The 20241-nt window shown below is 39.8% G+C and overlaps 4 protein-coding genes across 4 annotated transcripts; all 4 read left to right on the forward strand.

Annotated features, from left to right (window-relative positions):
* The first annotated feature begins 1001 nt into the window (after window positions 1-1001).
* LOC114749169 (receptor-like cytosolic serine/threonine-protein kinase RBK2) lies at window positions 1002-3864 on the forward strand. The gene is made up of 9 exons (XM_028937663.1): window positions 1002-1083; window positions 1329-1441; window positions 1520-1870; window positions 2016-2264; window positions 2361-2518; window positions 2939-3018; window positions 3110-3245; window positions 3334-3483; window positions 3586-3864. Exons 2-9 carry the CDS (start codon window positions 1339-1341, stop codon window positions 3757-3759), a joined length of 1401 nt encoding a protein of 466 aa, XP_028793496.1. The 5' UTR covers window positions 1002-1083; window positions 1329-1338; the 3' UTR covers window positions 3760-3864.
* A 2382-nt stretch (window positions 3865-6246) lies between these two features.
* Window positions 6247-7267, forward strand: LOC114749170 (histidine-containing phosphotransfer protein 1-like). The gene is made up of 6 exons (XM_028937664.1): window positions 6247-6315; window positions 6426-6556; window positions 6707-6775; window positions 6866-6937; window positions 7042-7114; window positions 7220-7267. Exons 1-6 carry the CDS (start codon window positions 6253-6255, stop codon window positions 7265-7267), a joined length of 456 nt encoding a protein of 151 aa, XP_028793497.1. The 5' UTR covers window positions 6247-6252.
* Window positions 7268-16075: 8808 nt separating this feature from the next.
* LOC114749164 (histone H2AX) lies at window positions 16076-16858 on the forward strand. The gene is made up of 2 exons (XM_028937658.1): window positions 16076-16350; window positions 16504-16858. Exons 1-2 carry the CDS (start codon window positions 16150-16152, stop codon window positions 16723-16725), a joined length of 423 nt encoding a protein of 140 aa, XP_028793491.1. The 5' UTR covers window positions 16076-16149; the 3' UTR covers window positions 16726-16858.
* Window positions 16859-17603: 745 nt separating this feature from the next.
* Window positions 17604-20129, forward strand: LOC114749167 (uncharacterized). The gene is made up of 7 exons (XM_028937659.1): window positions 17604-17903; window positions 18400-18618; window positions 18899-18985; window positions 19066-19212; window positions 19451-19477; window positions 19574-19669; window positions 19761-20129. The coding sequence occupies exons 1-7, from the start codon at window positions 17673-17675 to the stop codon at window positions 19959-19961; spliced, it is 1008 nt and encodes a 335-aa protein (XP_028793492.1). The 5' UTR covers window positions 17604-17672; the 3' UTR covers window positions 19962-20129.
* Window positions 20130-20241: the final 112 nt, after the last annotated feature.

Consider the following 20241-nt stretch of genomic DNA (forward strand, 5'->3'; position numbering starts at 1 on the left):
GGGTGCTTTGAAACCATAGTTTCAGAAGCACTTTTTCGCAAAACGAGATAACCTCCTCCACATATTTACTTCGTAATTCGTAAAAACACTTCTGAAACCATGGTTTGGTTTCTATCCAAACACTCCCCAAGAGGAGAAAGAAGGAGAAGAAGAGGAGAAAAACAACGCTGCCTCATGGCTGACACGTTACCTCGTGAAACGTCCTTACTTTCTGCGGAGGGCTCAAATATGGGAGGAGAAATCGCAGCCCAGACATTATTATTAGCTCCTCCCCGGAGCTCTGTTGATCACAGCAGCGATTCTTACGGACCCTTGCAACACAGGCAGAAATACCCCAAAAAAATAAAATCCTCTTGAAATTTTTCTCAGGCCAGCGGCAGCAGGTGCGTGTCAAAGACATGCTAAAGCTTTTTTGCGTTCAGCATCCCTGGTTTTGCAATCATTTGATTTCGTAGCTCATAAAAATCGATAGCTTTACCAGAAGAAGATTTGAAAAGAAAAAACGACACCTTTACCGTTGAGGCCAAGATAGCGCGACCGTTCTATCCGTAGGCTTTCTCTACCACATTGACCTCCTTCTTTGTTTTACTTATTGTGCAAGTTGTGAGCTTTCATGGCCAATGATGGTGACATGTGACCATAATTTTGGGTGCTTGTGGTATGACTCTGTCTTTCGACTCCGTTACGTTCCATTGTTTGGTTTTGTCTTATTAATGGGGGAAAACTTACATGCACCTCTTTCCTCTTTTATTTCTTTCTTCCCTGATGTTGATATGATTGGTGCGATATCGCGGATTGTGCAGATATATAACCCAGGAGTTATGAATCTGCAAGTTCTCGTTAATGCTACTTATGATTCGAAAGTATGAAGTTTTGCGTGTTTTTGAAGCAAATCTTTATCAAAACCTGGCAAGTTACCGAGTCTTAGCTTCGGGCTGCCGGTTTATGGTATTCGCATGATAGCCAAATGCCAAAGGGAATTGAAGAATCTGAAGCACGTTATTTTTCTCTGGTTTCTGTGCAATTCATAATTTCTAAACACACTCTATCACTCCCATAATTCTCAGCTTCATAATTTCAAAGGTACATTTTGCATTTACCTGATTGAGTTTTTGCTAGTATTTTCTACGTTTTTGGCTAGTTAGTATGATCAGTTGCACGCAGGTGTGTGTAATGGAGCGAATTATGTTTCAAGTTTTGTTTTGTTATATTTTTACACTTCTTCAATCCTCCGCTCTATGGACAAGAAGGCAACAAATGCGCGTAAACAACTACAGGGATAGGTTGTTTTCCTTTGCTAAAGCTTTGAGATTGTATTCTTTATGCAGGAACAATAAAATGGATTCCGTCAACCAAACAAAGGTAGTCCCAGCGGATGACGCTCCTTTAGTCAAACATAAAAAACGAAGCTCTCTGTTTCGTTCCTCCACTTCTGCCCAAGGTTCTTGCACCCCTAAGATTAAACTACTCTTTTTTTTTTTTTTTGTCTGCCTCTAATACCATTTCAATCCTCTGTCAGACTTGAGACATTTTGAACTGGAGAAAGAGAAAGAAGATGTTTCGTCTCCTAGAGGAGTGTTAGAAGCCTGCATTCGTGATTTTGATTCTTGTCTACAATCATCCGAAATGGAGAACGGTTGTTCAAGGTCCAAGGCACAAATTAGTTGGAGCAAATATTTCAAAAATTTGAAAAAGAGATCAATGAAGCGTCTAGCTTCCTTCCCTCCTCTTGGTGTGCCAACGATACCAAAAGGGAAAAGCAAAAGCAGTGGAGAAGATCCTGTTTTGACTAATGTATACAACTTCAGATCTTCGTTGGTGAATTTCACACTCTCTGAATTGAGAAATTCAACCAACAATTTTAGTAATGGTCCGTAGTCTGTTCTTGGAATTAAGCCCTTTATTTTTTACCCTACTCAAGTCAAGTATAGCATAATTTGATTGGAAAAGTACTCATTTGGAAATCTGTGCTACCTATCTAAATGGATATTCTTACAGAATTTTAATTTTTGCAGAAAATTTGATTGGAAGTGGTGGCTATTCTGAAGTTTACTGGGGTCGTCTCCAAGACGGGAGTCTAGTAGCTATCAAGAGTCTGACTAAAGGGACTCCAGACGAGAGGACGGCAAGCTTTCTATCCGAACTAGGCATTATTGCTCATGTTGACCACCCCAATATTGCAAAGCTTATTGGATGTGATGTAGGAGGAATGCACCTTGTGTTCCAACTTTCTCGTCTGGGAAGCTTAGGATCTCTCCTTCATGGTTTGTAGCTAGTCTGCATTTTCCCTGTGGGTGAACTATTGCTGTTTAGGTGGATTTAATCAATTACTTCTTATATTCCTTGCTGACCTATTTCAGGTCCAAGTAAAAACAAGTTAGATTGGAGTAAAAGATATAAGATTGCTCTGGGCGTAGCCAATGGCCTCCTGTACCTTCACGAGAGTTGTCACAGGCGAATCATTCATAGAGATATTAAGTCAGATAATATCCTGCTCACTGAAAGCTTCGAGCCACAGGTAGTTTTTGTGTTTTCTTGGATGGAATGATGAAATAAATTTTATGCATTGATTGTTACCTTGGTACCTCAGGTTCAAAAGGCTACACATATTCATTCTTTGGCCTCCTTTGCCTTCACGAGAATTGTCACATGAAAATCATTCATAGAGATATATTAAATCATGAACATCATGCTCTTACGATTTCACATAAAGCCATAGTTGTTTTGTAGCCAGTCGTATGAATTATAATCCTACCAAGGGGCTATCTTTCAAATTAGTGGCTTTTTGGTTGGTGGTATTTTTATCTGTTTTTTTTATGAGTTTTCAATATCCAATGTTAAGAATAGTTCTCAAACAGTTACATCATCAAGGTAGCAACATGAACCATCTCTCTTTTATCTAATTTATCAGATCATGATTAGATGAGATTTTCCCCAGATTTGTGATTTTGGGCTGGCAAAATGGTTACCCAGACAATGCACCCACCATAATGTATCGAAATTTGAAGGCACATTTGGGTATGCAGCAAAATTTTAAAAAACAATTTACTCCAGAGTTTGAGGTTGTAATAAATGATATGATATCCTCCTCTCTCTATCTGCCTGGCAGGTACCTTGCTCCTGAATATTTCATGCATGGTATGGTGGACGAGAAAACTGATGTTTATTCTTTTGGGGTTATACTGTTGGAGCTTATAACTGGGCGTCCAGCTGTGGATCAAAATCAGCTTAGTGTTGTATTATGGGTAAATCATTTTCTCTAAAGATTGTCTTATGTTGCATCATCTTATTGTCCTTACATGAGAAACTTTGACTCATGGTGATTCCTTGTAGGCAAAGCCTTTGGTTGAGGATAATAATATTAAGGACCTTGTTGATCCTTGTCTTCACAACAACTTTGACCGTGAGCAGATGGATCGGGTCATTTTGACCGCATCTTTGTGTATCGAGCACTCTCCTGTCTTACGTCCCTGCATGAGTCAGGCAAGTGCATAACCTAGAAAGTTGAATTTCTACAACTGCTTGATTCAAATTCAGATCCTGCTCAATGACATTGTCATGAACTCATGTTTTATGTTGGGGGAGCAGGCTGCAATACTGCTAAGGGATGATGACTTTGTGAGGCAACCTACAAATGCAAGCCGGAGGCGGTCTTTCCTTAGAACATACTCACAAGAGCTTCTGGATGCACAAGAGTACAACTCAACCAAGTATCTAAATGATCTCAATCAACACAAGAAGATTGCCCTGGGATCTTGAGAGCTGTGATTGTTAGTACTCAGATGACGTACATAAATCTGGAGCGAGTCAGCTATTGGTAGTTTCTTACGAGAGTAAAGACTGGCTTTTTATAGTGTTTGTGCATTGAAAATGAAGTGAATTGTACATGACAGTATGAATATGCTACTCACATAACTGCTGCATCGAAACCTCTGCAGTAATATGTGGGTAGCGCATAACTCAGTTATGTAAAGTTTGGTTAATTATTGAAAAAGGTGGTTCCTTCTCCTGAATTTCAAATCCAGCGTCCAGCCCGTAATCTTTATTAGCGCCATTTTTCCATGCACAGTTGGTATTGACCAATTTCATTTTGCATCCAGAAACTGAGGATTTTCTTGCCCAAAGTTCAAAACGCGTCAATTTTGAGTGCATAAAATTCTTGAAAATTTGAACAGTTGGAAAACGATGTTCCAGTTGCCTTGATTAAGCTGATGCAGTGCTGTGGAGTCGGATAAATGCTTCATGTTCTACAGCAAAGTCGATGTATATGAATGAAAATGTATATTGCCTAAACTCTGGCGGGAAATAATGTGGGGATGTAGGAAAATAATTTTGAAACATGAACGAGGTCTGAATAAATGGTGTGTGCAGAAACAGTCATTGGCACATTAACGTTCTTGCGGTACCCCACCGTTGAAAAATGTCACCTTTGAAAGCGAAAGCAATCAAGTGATTTGATGGGGGCAACCGATGCTCCATTTTAACTTATTCCAATCGATATCAGCATCCTTATTTGAAATTCTGGTGGCAACAGCTAAGATCACACTTTGTGATACAGTGCCATTTTCTTTGTGGCTCCAAGAGACGCCCGCCCAAGACTTACTACTGTCTGCTCTTGTTCTTGCCTTTGGACAGCATAAAAAGAAAAATATGAATGAGATTGAAATAAATGAAATATTTTTGTATTTTTACGTTTGGTAGAGTGCTGATAATAATACAAAAATAAAAATAAACGTGCCCAGATGACTTTCGCGAGGCGACCGTCAATGACTAGTGATAACATGTTAGTTCATCAGGTCTTCTATCTTTTTATCATTGAGATTGTATTCCTCCCTTCCTCAATCTGGCATTTGAACTCATCAAACAAGATTTTTAGTTATTTCCATCTCTCTCTCCTCTTATGAATATCTTCCTTTCAATGTTATCGATATTATAATTATATAATTTGTTTCCAGAGAAAAAATTTGAAGTGTCGTTGTTTTTTTTTCCCCAACTAAAAATCATTTCGCATTTGACTTGGGTATAAATGCAACAGTTACGTCTAAGCGACCTCTATCTCCCGTGGTGCTCAGAGAGACAACTCGTGCATACTTAGAGCACGAGTACCTTCTAACTGTTCACAGATTGCTCCTACTGAAACGTCTAAGCTGGTGACACGTGTGTAAAAGCACCTCCAGGCCCCCTCCAGGAGATTTTCACTCCGATTCCCCAATAATTTGATTCCCGCCCCCAAAGAGAAAAACAATATGCAGCCACCAAGAAAGAAACGAGACACAATAAAGACACACACACACACACACACACACACACATCTGCTTTTAACTATGGTAAATTGTTTCTCGTTTTCAAGAGATGAACCAGTCAAACGTGGACAGGTGCAAAAACTACAACAAAAGCGTCAGCGGTAATCTTAGAAATGATAGAAAAGCACAGGGGCGTGAGATATAATGGGACAGCAATAAAAAAAGCGACAGCAGGTAACACAAGGTAATAACTCGACATGCTCTTGAATAACCTTGAGGCAATCTTGTACCACGCCTAGTTGCTGTTGTTGATAGAAGGATTTACCACGTTCTTTTTAACTCACTCTCCACTGTCCTAGCATTTCATTTGTCTCTTTACAAAGACGCAAAAATCGAAGGAAAATATCTTGGGATACTCGATGTAACAGTAATGGATGTCGTTTTTGGGTTATTTCCTGTTGAAGTTTAGCTCCATGACAATGGAGTTATTTGGCCTCTCTCGAAGGAGCAATGAAGCAAGTGCAGTGAGTTGGCACGAGAACAAACATGACTGTCACACCATAATTGACGGCTTCAATTTGTCGTCCGGGGGCCAATCTCAAGATCATCTCCAAGATTTTGTAAATTGTTTATATTTATTCGTTTTACCTCTATAACTGCACTGGAATAAGAAGCAATAATTACTGAATGAAAATGACCCAAGATAAGATGGTACGTGACATCGAGTCTTGGATCCTGCATTCCCAAATATTAGGTATAGGGTTGAAGTTCCTCGTAAATAATATTTGAGGAACAGAAACACCACAAAACACTTGGTTTTAAACTCAATTTTGGTATAAAACACCCCATCAGAGGTTAGCACATTTGGTCATTTACCAAGTCTCTATCTCGGAATCAGTAATTACCAGTCCAGAGAACAGAACTCGCGGCATATAAACTTGGGAGCGGAAAAAAGAAGGATTGATTGTCCAAGATCTAAAGTCAGTGGTTCAACACAGAGAGGGCAGCAATGGAAGGTGCGGTTAAGTTGCAGAGGCAGCTAGTTGATTATACCGCCTCCCTATTTCAAGAGGTAAGTATGATGTCCTGCTCAGTTAAATACCACAACACTATCTGGGAAGCATAATGGCGAGTTTATAATCTGTTTGTTGTGCTTTTCCATCTGTTTTCTGCTTTGCAAAGGGCTATCTAGATGAACAATTTATCCAGCTCCAGCAACTTCAGGATGAAAGCAACCCACAGTTTGTAGTAGAAGTGGTATCTCTCTTCTTTGAAGAAGCTGAGAGGCTGCTTGATGAACTGGCAAAGGGACTGTACGAACCCATACACTATTCTGACACCACAATTCCTTGTTTTTATGCTTTTGAATCAAATGCTGCTTCTTTTCTTTTTTTTTTTCTTTTCTCTGTTCTTCTATGTATCGTCCTTAACTTGCTCGTTCAATATTAATTACTATAAAACAGAAGCCAGGAAAACACTGATTTTAAAAGACTGGATGCCCAAGTTCACCAGTTGAAAGGCAGTAGCTCCAGGTATTTTGTTCATGTGGCAAATTTGTCTCTTGCTGTAATGGTTGTTTAAATCACTGGACTGATGATTGGGTTTGATCTGAAATAACACAGCATTGGAGCACAGCGAGTTGGGAGAATTTGCATTACTTTCAGAAACTACTGCGAGATGCAGAACGTAGAAGGGTGAGAGCTTCTTGACCATCCCATGTTCGAACATAATACGAATTCCGTGAAATAACATGCATGTGGCGTAACGTAATTTTGCTGACTAGAAAAGCCTTTCTCAGGTGTCTGAACTGCTTGCAACAAGCAAAACAAGAGTATTCCTCGGTGAAGGGCAGGCTTGAGACTCTGTTCAAGGTAAAGGGGGTTTGGGCCTAGGAGTGTGTCACAGGCAAAGTTAATGTATTTCATTTCTGCATTTGAATTCAAGTGATATTATTTCTCTGCTTATCTTAATCGCAGATGCAGCAGCGACTTTCAGCCACCGGCGGATCGGTTTCTACACCTTGAAACTGACGAAGGGTCACTGTGAGTACCCAGGACAAGTCCCGCCCCTTCTGTTTTTCATTTTCTCCTTTGGTTCCCCTTGAGATGGGTTTATCAACTGTGTCGGAGATTTGTTGTCGTCTTGCACTTTCATCTATTTTCAAGATGGTTTCGTTTTCTTAGCAATTTTCTTAGACCCCAATTTGCTCCAGATTTAGTGTGCCCAGGCACTGCACGAATTGATTTTCCTTGATAAAAACGCATATATCGAGATGCAGGACTTGAAAAGACCCAACAAAAAAAAGACTCTGATTTTTAGAGATAAGCTCGGATTTTTCTTCTTATTTTCTCTGGTTGCCAGCCATTAAAAAAAACAAAAGACCTTGGAATTTTCAGTTAAAAATGGCCATTTAAAAACAGTTCTTATTGCCGAAAAGGTATACTGGACGGGATGACCGGAAGATTTTCCAGTTCTTGCCTGACGCTGATGGTACTATTTTTGAAAGGGAAAAAAAAAGGATGATAACCTTCCTTTCTTTCGACATTAATTGCCCATTATCAGTTGAATTATCAGCATCACATTAGAGGAACAAACTAAATTGTGGCGTAAATAGCAATACGTCTGATAAACTGTGTCATGCATCTATGATGCGGATGTCAGTTCCATTTTATGTTATTCGTTTGCTTCTATTTATATGGAAGAAATAAAGAACATTTTTTATGTTCTATTTATAAGGCAGCAGGAAATTTTTTTTATATACATATATAATTTTATCTTTTATTTATTATTATGTTGATTTTATTTATATAAAATATAATGTATATCAAATAAGAATAAAATTAAAGAGTTATGAATTTTAAATAAGAGTTGATAAAATCTAAAATTTTTATTGATGAGTATGAAATATATTGAAAATGACTTATATTTATAGATAGAAAAATAAAGTATTTTAAAGATAAAAAAAAATAAGTTTGTCTGTGATCAGTCATCCTTGTTGTGTAGCGGTATATTCTTAAAAAAAAAAAAACAAGCACTAAATAGCTCCGCACGGTCCCTGACAGTTTGGTTCAACACTGCTTGTTTCCTATCGGTTTAAAATCTTGAATGCGAGAGAAAGGCGTCGCTTGCCCAGTTTTTTGTCTTTATAGTTTAACTTAATTGAAATTTTAATCTGTCAGACTAATGCAATTTCAATAAAGTAGTCACTGTTATTGAAGAAAAATGTGGCATACGAACCAATCAAAATTTCATAATATACAGGGCCATTTAAAATACCTCATAAGCAGTTTTTAATCGCAGTTTACAGACGAGTAAGTATAAGAAATTTTTTTATCTCGACTTATATTAAACATGCTTATAGTCAACAACCAAAACGAGCTCGTAGTCTTCTCTTGAGCTTTGAGGAGAATCGCTGTTAGTAACTTGTTAATCATCATGAATATAAAATACCCAAAACATCTTTGACATACGTATAGGTGTGTTTGGATTAGTGTGTCTTGGGTAACTTTTTTTTTTCAATCTGAAGTTAGATTAGATAAAAATTAGATATGTAATGTAATTTATATTTGAATTGATTTTTATAAAAAAATTATTTTGAAAAAATATAATTTATTTAAATGATTAATAAAAAATAAATTTAGATATAAAATGACAGAAAAGAATATAAATTTTATTAAGCAGAGTAATACATATTTAATATTATATGCATATAATGTGATAATTGTAAAAAAAATATTAAAAATAAAAATAATTTATTATTTGAAATAAATTAAAAAAATACTAAAAATACTTAATTAAATATATTTAATGAATAAATATATATCAGAAATCATACAAACATGGTATTTTTAAAATAAATACCAAAAGCTTTTGGCTGTTTACTCATCCGTTTATTCCCTCAATTTCGTCTTTTCTGGCAAAATCCAAACTGCACCGTTATTCTCCCAGCGTTAAAAGCGAGATTCATGAGTTTCATTGCATTTTACGTGTTTAGGTAAAAACCAAACTATGATTTTAGAAGTGATTTTATAGTATAGAAAGTAAATATGTGGAGGAGTTTATTTTGATTTGTGAAAAAATATCTTTTAAAAACACTTCTCATGCTATCCAAATCCATTTGAAACCCAAACATCAGATTGTAGAAATGTTAAATCAAAAGGCCTCCAAACGTGATCCCAGGCACAGCCAAACGAAGTTTGTTGGAATTTTTTTTTTTGGTGACAAAAGCGGGCTAAGCCCAAAAACTAAGTATTAACAACATATCTTGGAACTCCTATTCCAGCCAGATCTTCCTTAAGAATCTCCTGCACAACCCGCGGAGGCGTTATCCAAATCATTGAATGCTCCTTTTGCCTCGTGCAGAGGGAGGCTATTTTATCCGCACATCTGTTCCCCTCTCTGAACACATGTTTAATTCGAACTTGCCATTCTTTTTGGAGTATGTCCTTGATAAGTCGATTTACTTCACTTCGTCCCTGAAGATTTTTTCTGATCACCTCGACCGCTTGCAAAGCGTCGCACTCCACTTCCACTTTCTTCATTCCCAGTTTCTAGCATAGTTTGAGTCCCTCATATACTCCCCATAGTTCTGCTTCCAGCACTGTGCATCTTTCCAATTTGATCGAGTACCCTTGTAACCACTCTCCACAGTCTCCCCTTATTACGCCCCCGCATCCTGCCTGCTCCTCATGTGAGCTCCACCCATCGGAGTTCAGCTTGCACCAATTCTTTTCTGGTGGCTTCCAACATATCATTCTTATCTCGCCTCCTCCTTCTACTCCTGTAGTGGCATCTTCTTTGTTCTTATAATTCCTTAAGTAGTTTTTGATAGCTTCAGCTTCATTGTAAGGACGAACGAACTCCTCATCATGTAATTGGAGGTTTCTCCATTTCCAAATCAACCAGCACCCAATAGCAAAAACTTCTGGGCAATTGTAATCTTCCACTTTTTTCCCCCTGTTGCTGATGTTTCTTTTCAACCAGGTTCTCCCATTCACTTGGAAAAATAGTCTGTCGTGCTTCTGCCATTCAAGCGCCGTCCACACTTGTTTAGCTTGGGGGCAGTCTCTCAAGGTATGTAACCAATCCTCACGAGTACTATGGCAAAGTTCACATGTATCAGAGCTACCATTCCACTTACTTGTTATTGCTTTAGTTGGTAGTCTCTGATTAAATGTCAACCACATGAATGTTCTGATGCGTTCGGGAACCTGTAGTTTCCAGATTTGTTTCCAAGGACTCCATGTTGATATCTGCTCTTCCTTCCTTAGCCATTTATACGCACTAGCAGTAGTGAAATTTCCATCATCTGTTGACTTCCATACAAGTCTATTCTCTTGTTCTAGTTCCTTCCACTCTATGTTGGATTTGAACATTTCTCTCATTTTCGCCAGTTCTTTCCATAGCCTGGAGTCTCCTTGCTTGGCTTCAAACTCCCCCCTTTCTGCTGCTTGTTTACCATACTTTCCTTGAAGCACACGGACCCATAGCTCGTTTGGTTGTTCATAAATCCTCCAGAGTAACTTGAGTAGGAATGCTTCGTTCATTGTCGAAAGGTTTTTCACTCCAAGTCCCCCTTCAGTTTTTGGTTTGCAAACTGATTTCCAGGCAATTGGGTGCCATTTTCTTTTTCCATCTTGCTCCCCCCATAAGAATTGTCTTTGTACTTTTTCTACATCCTCAATCACTCCTTGCGGCATGCGCTCATGTTGCATAAGGTAGAGTGCCATTGATGAGGTCACTGAGTTGATCAATGTCATTCTTCCTGCAAGTGAGAGACCAGCTGCTTTCCATCCTTGTAACCGTCTTTGCACTTTAGCCACAATTGTCTTGTACTTATCTCTACGCCTCTTGGGGAAAGAGATTTCTGCTCCCAAGTATTTGCCCAAATTGTCCACTTGCTTGAATTTGCTCCTGTTACATATACTTTTTCTGATCTGCATACTCACATTCGGTGAGAAGTAAATGTGAGTTTTTTCTTCACTGATTTTATGTCCAGAAATTTCTCCAAATACTTGCAAACACTGAACAATAATATCAATTTGGTTAGGGTTAGCTTCAGCAAACAAAACTAGGTCATCTGCAAACATCATGTGGGAAATGGTTGGGCCATTTCGGCCTGCTCTCACTCCTTTCCATTTTTTCGCACTCACTCTATCAAGGATTATATGTGTCAGTTTTTCCATGCCAAGCACAAAGAGATAGGGAGAAATAGGGTCTCCTTGTCTTAGTCCTCTAGACGGCTTCAACTCCTCAAGTCTTTCTCCATGCCACAGAATTTGGGTAGAAGAAGTGTGAATGCACTCCATAATTCTTTGTGACATATGTTCAGGGCATCCCATTTCCTTCAGAACCCTTTCCATGAATCCCCAGCTTATTCTATCATATGCTTTCTCCAGGTCTACTTTAATTGCCATAAATCCTTTCTTTCCTTTTTTCCTTCTCATTGAGTGTATCATCTCATTCACAATAACAATGTTATCATGGATATTTCTTCCAGGTACAAAGCTAACTTGGAAAGGTGAGACTACCTTGTTCATGATATTCTTCAGTCTTCTTACAATAATCTTGGAGACACACTTGTAAATGACGTTGCATAAGGAGATTGGTCTGAATTGGTTCACCTTTTCAGGGTTGTCAACCTTTGGAATAAGTGAAATGAGGGTAGTATTCACCTTCTTTAGGCTGTCAACATTTTCCCACAAGTTCTTTACTGTTTGGCACACACTGTTTCCTACTATCGCCCAGTTTTTCTGGAAAAACAAGGCTGGGTAGCCATCTTCACCCGGGGCTTTGAATCCCCCTATTGAGAACATTGCTTGTTTTATCTCATCATCAGTAATAGTTCCTGAAATTTCCCCCCATTCCTCCCCCGACACATGTGGCCAAGAGTGGTGAGTTTGTATCCAGGGCCTGCTGTAATTGTCCTCTTGAAACAACTTCTTAAATAATCTATTCACTATTTGCCCCACCTCCTCTTTACCTTCAACCCAATTATTGGACTCATCTTTCAGCATTGTGACTCTATTCTTTCTCCTCTTGATATTTGTTTTTGTGTGATAAAAAGAAGTATTTCTGTCCCCTTCATTGAGCCATTTTGTTCTAGCCTTTTGAAACCAGAGGACTTCTTCCCTTTCTAGTACTTCATTAAGTTCTTCTTTGAGTTGTAGTTCTAGGGCCTCCAGGTGATCATGTGGTTTTCTTTGTATCACTTTTTGTATTCCTTCTATTCTTCGTAGAAGTTCTCTTTTCTTCTTACCAACGTGGCCAAACACATTTTCATTCCAATGCTTCAGCTTTGGCGTTAGTGAGGACAGTTGCTGCCATATTTCTCCTGATCCCACCCAACAAGCTTTCAAGAACTGTTTAAACTCAGAGTGCTTTAGCCATGCTGCCTCGAATCTAAAGGGCCTTTTATCCTTGCTGCCTCGTTCATCTCTCAGATAGATCAATAGTGGGTGATGGTCGGATTGTATCCGAGGTCCTATTTTGACAAAGGCTTCGCTGAATTCTCTTCTCCATTCCTTGTTACATAAAGCTCTGTCTAGCCTTTTATACATACGACTGGCATGTCTTATAATTGGTCCTCTCCAAGTGTACCTTGGACCCTCAGACCCCATATCTATTAGATTGCAGTAGTTGATAAATTCACAAAATTTCTGACATTTTCTATCATTTATACCCACACCTCCTCTCTGTTCTTGGTGGTTTTTTATGTCATTGAAATCCCCTGCTAACATCCAAGGTTTGCAGATTCCTTTAGCAAGACTTTCTATTTTCTCCCACATAATTCTTCTCTCCTGCTCCCTCGGACTCGCATAGATTGCAGTGAACAACCAACTATCTCTTCCCAACCCGGACACTTCACAGTGCAAAAACTGTCTATTCCCTTCAAGCATTTTGATCTTTATTTCATCTTCTTGCCATAGGATCCAAATTCCCCCAGACATGCCATTTGCTTCTACTAGGAGTTGTTTTTTGAACCCCAAACGCTTAATCACTTTCTGCGCCATATTCCCACTGCATCTTGTTTCCAATAAGACAACAATATTCGGATGATATCTCCTTCTTATTTCCTTTAGAGCAAGACCGAAATCTTTTCCGGCCGCTCCTCTTGTATTCCAAACCATAATCATGGAAAAAACAAGCCAAAATTAACAGGAACTAACACCTGGTTATTCTCTCCTTCCAACGCTGTTGGGTTGGCTCTCCTCCTCGACCGTTATTCGGTCTTTCTCCTCTGTGTTACTCGGCTGTATCAATCCTTCAGTTTCTAAGCTACCCATTGTCTCCTTTAATTCTGCTGGGTCTGGGGGCCTCCCTTCATCAAGGTCCATATTGTCGTTCCTCTTCTCAGGCAGACTTTCTAGGGAGTGAGCCATAATATTCTCCTCTTGACTCTCTCCCCTTAAGTCCATTGGGTCTTGTTGACTATGTCCATGTGGGTTCGTTGGGCCCTGCTGGGTTAAACTCTTCCTTGTCTCCTCTTTTCCTTCTCGAGGCCCATGATTATCCTCCCTTATCGAGCCCATGTTCTTTCCCTCCCTATTATTCAAACTTTTACTTTTTTCTTTCATCTCTTGATCCGTTTCTTTTCTCCCCTTCTGATCACTTTTCTTTTCCAAGTTGACCTTCCCTTGCTTTTCATCTTTCCCTCCTTTTTTTCCATTCTTCGAGGCTTCCTCAATTCCGAAGCTCTTCTTTTTTGTACGACTCTGATCCTGTTTCTTTTCCCCATTCCTTTCTCCATTGTTTGCTATCACCTGCAAAGGACACCTACTATTCTGCTCCTCCTCCCTTTTTTCCATACTATCCTCCTCGGACTCCAAAACCGCAAATCTCGAGGACAGACCTACTTTGGTATGCATTTTGGCATCTTTTTTCTGATCGTCGATCTGTTTTCCTTCTTTGGCAGTGTTTCTTCGTCCTCGTCTTGAATCCTGCACCATCATCCAGTCTTCGTAAACCTTCCCTGGGGAGTTTGCCGGATTTTTAGCAAGATTGATACCCCCATCGGCGTGTTGTGTTTGTCTATTCATCTGTTCTTGACTTGTTGTCTCCGGCTTCCTCTTCAATGGACAGTGGTCTATGTCATGCCCAAACTTACCGCATGAAAAACATATAAGGTGGAGGCCCTCGTATTCAATCTTCAACTCATTTCCATCTACTGTATATGAGGGTAGCAGAGGAGTGTTTAGATCAATTTCAACGCACATACGGGCATACATTGTTCTTGCTCTTAGGAGAGTCATTTCATCCACTTTGATGGTTGTGCCTATCTTGTTACCCAGATTATAGAAAAATTTCTTGTCATAGTAGTCTCCTGGCAGTCCTGGAAGACGAACCCACGCCGCTATCTTACGTATCTTTTCATTCCACACATTGAAATTTCTCTTCCAAGTTTGCACTGTTAGGTAGTGATTAGCTATAAGCCAGGGTCCTCCTTCGAGTGCAAAAAAGTAGTCGTCCCGAGATTGGAACGTGGCTATCATATAGCCATTCCCTATGTCTGAGAGGTCGACATTTCTAGACTTTCCCCACATGGCCTTCACCTTTCTCCTAAGCTGCATGAATCCCAGAGTTCCTCCTAGAAGTTTGATGATTAGGGAATCTTGCCACCTCATCTCCATTCTCCTTCTTTCTTTTTCAGAAAAATCAAGCCTTGGGCCCCTTTCTGTGTCAGTAATAGTCACTCCTTCCATGAGCTCCTGTGCATTTAACATCAACAGATTTCCATCCCATTGCTCTTCTTGTTCTCTTTCTTGTTCTCGCTTTTTTTCCCATTCTGTACGAGGCTTCAGAGCCTCACGATAAGAGATCCCCGGCTGTTGTGTTGGATACATCCCCCCATCTTCTTCTAACATCCAGTCTTCCTCTCTCTGAGCCAGTGAAACTTCCCCAGTAAAACTTCCAGCTGTTCGTTGCATTTTGCCCCTTACCTCCAAGTTCACTCCAGCTTCCTCTTCATTAACCTGTCCCAAGGTCTGAAGTAAGGATTGCCTATTTCCCTCCATCTCATAAGTGCTCGGTATTATTTCCTGTCCTTCTTCACTCTCCTGGGGAACACCCATAGGGCGATCCGGGGGGAGTGTCCGAAGGTTTTGCTCAGACAGTTCCATGGAAAAACACTCAGAGCGTTTCTCTCTAACTTTCTCTCTCTAGTCAGCGAAATAGTACTTCTTTTTTTTTTTTTTGAAGTTTGTTGGAATTTGGTAACTTCAGAAATTGCATCCACCCAGAAGCAGTGGAACCAATCGTTCGTTTGCCTTCTTCAAAGTTGAAACTGGCCCACATGTCAAATTCAAAAAATATGTAATTTTTCATTTTCTACCTAAAATTTTCACTCTGCCGAATAGGTGCTTAAGCTTTTAATATAATTTTGCCGCTAACTGGGCAGAGAAAAAGGTTGAGGGAGGATTGAGGCCTTTTCTATGCCATAGACAAAACCTTTTCAAGAGTAAATACATTTCTTTTACTTAATTCTTTTTAATTCTAAATATAAAATTTATTTTATAATATAATCAAAATAGTAATAAAAGTGTCTGTAGACCGAGAGCATTAAAGTTATTAGGGCATCGGTGATTTTTTTTTCCCTTATTACGTGAAAAATGAAAAAAAAAAAAAAAAAGGCCAGTGCTTCGGTCGGTTCGGTGGTGTGGGCGGCGCATTCCCGGTTCCTGAACAGGCAGAACATAATGGCTCGCAAATTTTCGAAAACGAAAACGCAATTTCCCGCGAATCTCAAAATAGATGCCAGGCTGGCAATCCGTGTGGTTCACCATCGACCAATCAGCGCCCAGTCTCGGGGCCTATACAAACCCATTCCACGAGCTCCCTGCAATTGCGCTCTGGATTCCAGACGTTCTACTCTTCAAACTCTAGGGTTAGGGTTCGATCGGAGTGAGACATGAGTTCCGCCGGTGGTACGACTAAGGGTGGCAGGGGCAAACCTAAGGCTTCTAAGTCGGTATCAAGGTCGCAGAAGGCCGGCCTTCAGTTCCCTGTAGGGAGGATCGCTCGCTTCCTCAAGGCTGGCAAGTACGCTGAGCGTGTCGGTGCCGGGGCTCCTGTCTATCTCTCTGCTGTCCTCGAGTATCTTGCTGCTGAGGTTTGTTTAATTAGATTATTATTTGGCTTAGGCACCTATGATCCGATTTTTTTGTTATCGGTTCCTTTAGTTTTAGTTCGTGGGTTTCTTTAGGAAGCGGGCTCTATTTGATAAGACTGGGGTTTGGTTGCTGATAATGGTGTGAATGTTCAGGTACTAGAGCTCGCTGGAAACGCTGCCAGAGACAATAAGAAGAACCGTATTGTTCCGAGGCACATTCAGCTTGCAGTGAGGAATGACGAGGAGCTTAGCAAGCTTTTGGGGTCTGTGACCATTGCCAATGGAGGCGTCTTACCTAATATTCACCAGACTTTGCTTCCTAAGAAGATGGGTCAAGGGAAGGGCGATATTGGATCTGCATCTCAAGAATTTTAAGAGTTTCCTAGCCCTCCCTCCATTTTGTTGTAGTTATAAAGCACATGTTTGTTTTGCTTTTCTTTCTTACAATACTTAGCCTCTAGTAAATTTAAGCTCAATTAATAGGATGATCCTTTTGCAAAGTCTATGATTTTCAACTTCTCTTTGCGTGTGCCCAATGCGATGCGCTCTGATGCGGTTCTCCATGTTGTAAGCTTTTTAGCATAACAAAGGCCGATGTAAATTCGAAATGGGCTCATCAGTAACGTTCTAACTTCGGCCGGTTGTCCAATCAGGCGCTGGGAAGTGCGCCTTGGAGAAAGGCGGCTACAGTGTGACATCTTTGCGGTACCATGAGTGTAAATGAAGCCTGATAAATCATCATCAAAAACTTAAATGGCAATGGCATAGATAAAATTCGCTGTACCGAGTCAAGGGAAAATGGGAGTTCAAAGTGAATGGTTCATTTTATGGGGCCGAAATGTTGTAATCGTTCAAGCCCATGGGTTTTGATGCAAATACGCATGTTCATTAGCTGTCGAATTGGGTAGAAATGTTTTAAAAATAATAATTTTAAGTATGTGAAAATTGTCTTAATTAATTAACATAAAAAAATTCTTTAGAAGCAATTTTTGGAACCAACTCGCGAACATCCCCCGCCAATCAGTAATTACAGGCAAATGACTGCTCTAAAACGATGTCGTTTGTTTGCTTTGGATCGCGTGATCATCCTTCGTCAATATTATTTCTGTATTTTGTCTAAAATGCGATGACTCTATCGGTATTTTTTAGTCAAAAAATAGTCTGTATTTTTTTATTTTTCCTGGATGAGGCGGACAGTTGGTGATCTTTATTCTGTGGATAACACAGAATGCTATAAATACTCGCCTCCAACCTTTTCCGGAGAAAACACTCCGATGTTGGACATGAGACAGTAATTTCCTCGTAAATAAGCTTTTCATCAAATGGGTACTCTGCAGTATGTGGGTGTGACCTTGTCATGTCCCAAGCGACTGAAACTAAAGGCCTTTGCATCAAGGGCAAGATGCTCCGCTGAAGTTGGGGTTTCGCGGCGACAATTACTCCAGCAATTAGACAAGGAACTTGCAAATGGGGATGATAGAGCTGCACTCGCACTTGTCAAGGATTTGCAGGGCAAGCCTGGTGGGCTTCGATGTTTCGGTGCAGCAAGGCAGGTTTTGTGCTTTCTGAATCTCTTCAAGTTTCTTTTGAGGTTTAATTGATCTTTCTCCTACGCTTGATGCTACCTCCTGTCAACTTAGTTGAAACGGTTTAAATCAAAACTCAGAAGGGATGCTGTGTTGTCTAAAAATTTCTTTTTTCCTTGCCCTATTGGCATTTGAAAACAGCAGTCATCTGCAGTTTGGAAGAAGTCCTAATTAATGGCTTTGATATTGTTCGTTCTATTTTATAGTTTCTGTCATTTTCTTTCTTTGCCTTTTGTTTGGTAGTCTTCGGCATCTTGCAAAAACGGAGGCGGGGTTAGGTGATATGCAGATTTATCTAAGGGAGCTTCTCATAGCTCTTTATGTGCTAAATAACTTGGTTCTAACAACATCCGGTCCTCTGTCCATTTGTAAAATTTCCCTAACATAGCGCCAAATGTCAAACCTTGAAAATATTGTCAGGACAGATTGAGGTCTGCGTCATGCGTTGAGTATCTGAATGCAGGTGCCTCAAAGACTTTACACCTTGGATGAATTGAGGTTGAATGGAATAGAAGCACCGTCTCTATTATCACCGGTGGATGCAACTCTTGGTTCTATAGAAAGAAATCTACAGATTGCTGCTATTTTGGGAGGGCTTGCTGCATGGAATGCCATTGGACTTACCCCGCAAGAAGTCTTCTATGCTGCGCTGGGTTTGCTATTTCTTTGGACCCTAGACTCGGTAATAAACTTACAATTCGAATGAAATTGATTCATTTCCCCTTGTAATTTGGCGGGACAAATCAAATGAATATGGATTTCCCTTATTTGAGATAATATAGCCCCATTGACCTAACTTGTGTGATCAAAATGGGGACAATGCATTATATCCGTCATTCATCAAATAATTGTTCCTCAGACATTACATTCATGCTGGTTAACTCACATGTGTCAACTCACAATGGAAAGATTCTCTCGTTCTCGACCATGCTACAGTCATATCAATTTGGTTGTTTATGTAGGTCTCTTTCTACGGAGGACTTGGAAACTTGCTTCTTGATACAGTTGGTCACACCTTCAGTCAGAAGTACCACAACAGGGTCATTCAAGTCAGACTCGTCGACCCATCTCATCCTGTAGAATAGTACTTATGAGCATTGGATAATCCTCAAAATAATTAATTATGCAGCATGAAGCCGGTCATTTCTTAATCGCCTATCTGGTAGGAATTCTTCCCAAGGGATATACACTTACTAGCTTGGATGCTCTGAAGAAGGAGGGATCTCTCAATGTTCAAGCAGGGACTGCCTTTGTGGATTTGGAGTTTGTTGAAGAAGTAGGTTGCTTTATTTATTCTTCTAATTCCCCATCTGCTTGCTTTAGAAGTCGCCAAGAAAGTGAGGAGGCGGGAAATGATTAACTGATTAGGGAACGGCCATTAGCCCATTAGTAGTCCTACACATCTGGCTTTTGGTCATTCGTTTATTTGTTTGTCCTGCGTTCTGTATTCCTACGAACTGAATTGAGTTAACAACCATCTGTTATTAATTATAAGTTCCTTTCATGTCATGCAGGTTAATACGGGAAAAGTATCTGCTACTGTATGTTACTGTCATATTGACATCTAAACTTTCACTGCTAATTAGTTTGCTTCTACTTGGCAGTTAACATACATTTTGACGGTTTTATATTGTCAGACATTAAACAGATTTTCATGTATAGCCCTGGCTGGTGTTGCAACCGAGTATCTTATATATGGAATCGCTGAAGGAGGTCTGGATGACATAAGAAAGGTTTATTCAGTCATGAACTACTACTTAATGAGCTGACCAAAGAAAGGGCATTAACACCACTAATAGGACTTTTTATTTTTAATGATGCTAGTTGGATTCATTGCTTAAAAGTCTGGGCTTCACGCAGAAGAAAGCAGATTCTGAAGTCAGATGGTCTGTGCTAAATACGGTCCTGCTCTTGCGTCGACATGAAGGAGCTCGTGCTAAGCTTGCTGAGGCCATGTCCTCGGGAAAATCTGTAGGGTCCTGCATTGAAGTCATAGAGAATTCCATTGATGTCTCAGATATGTGATTGAAATTGTGTCTGTATGTAGTTGCAGCTGAAGGCAATTTCATTCAATTCAGTTACTTCTGTTGCAAGGTCTTATGTATGGATGGATCGCTCAGGGGGGAGGGTAGGCGATCGGATAGGCACAACACAATAGTGAATAGATAGCAGACTACATAAAATAGTTTCCATTTTGCACACTCAACCAGAAATGTAGATTTTCCTTTTTTTGGAATAAAAAGCTTACAAGATTTGAAGGAACAAGTTAAAATCATGTAAAATAAAACGAAACAAATCCAATCAT

This window comes from Neltuma alba, unplaced genomic scaffold (genome assembly GCF_004799145.2).
Source record: "Neltuma alba isolate B1F8T4 unplaced genomic scaffold, ASM479914v2 tig00005967_pilon, whole genome shotgun sequence".
NCBI lineage: Eukaryota > Viridiplantae > Streptophyta > Magnoliopsida > Fabales > Fabaceae > Neltuma > Neltuma alba.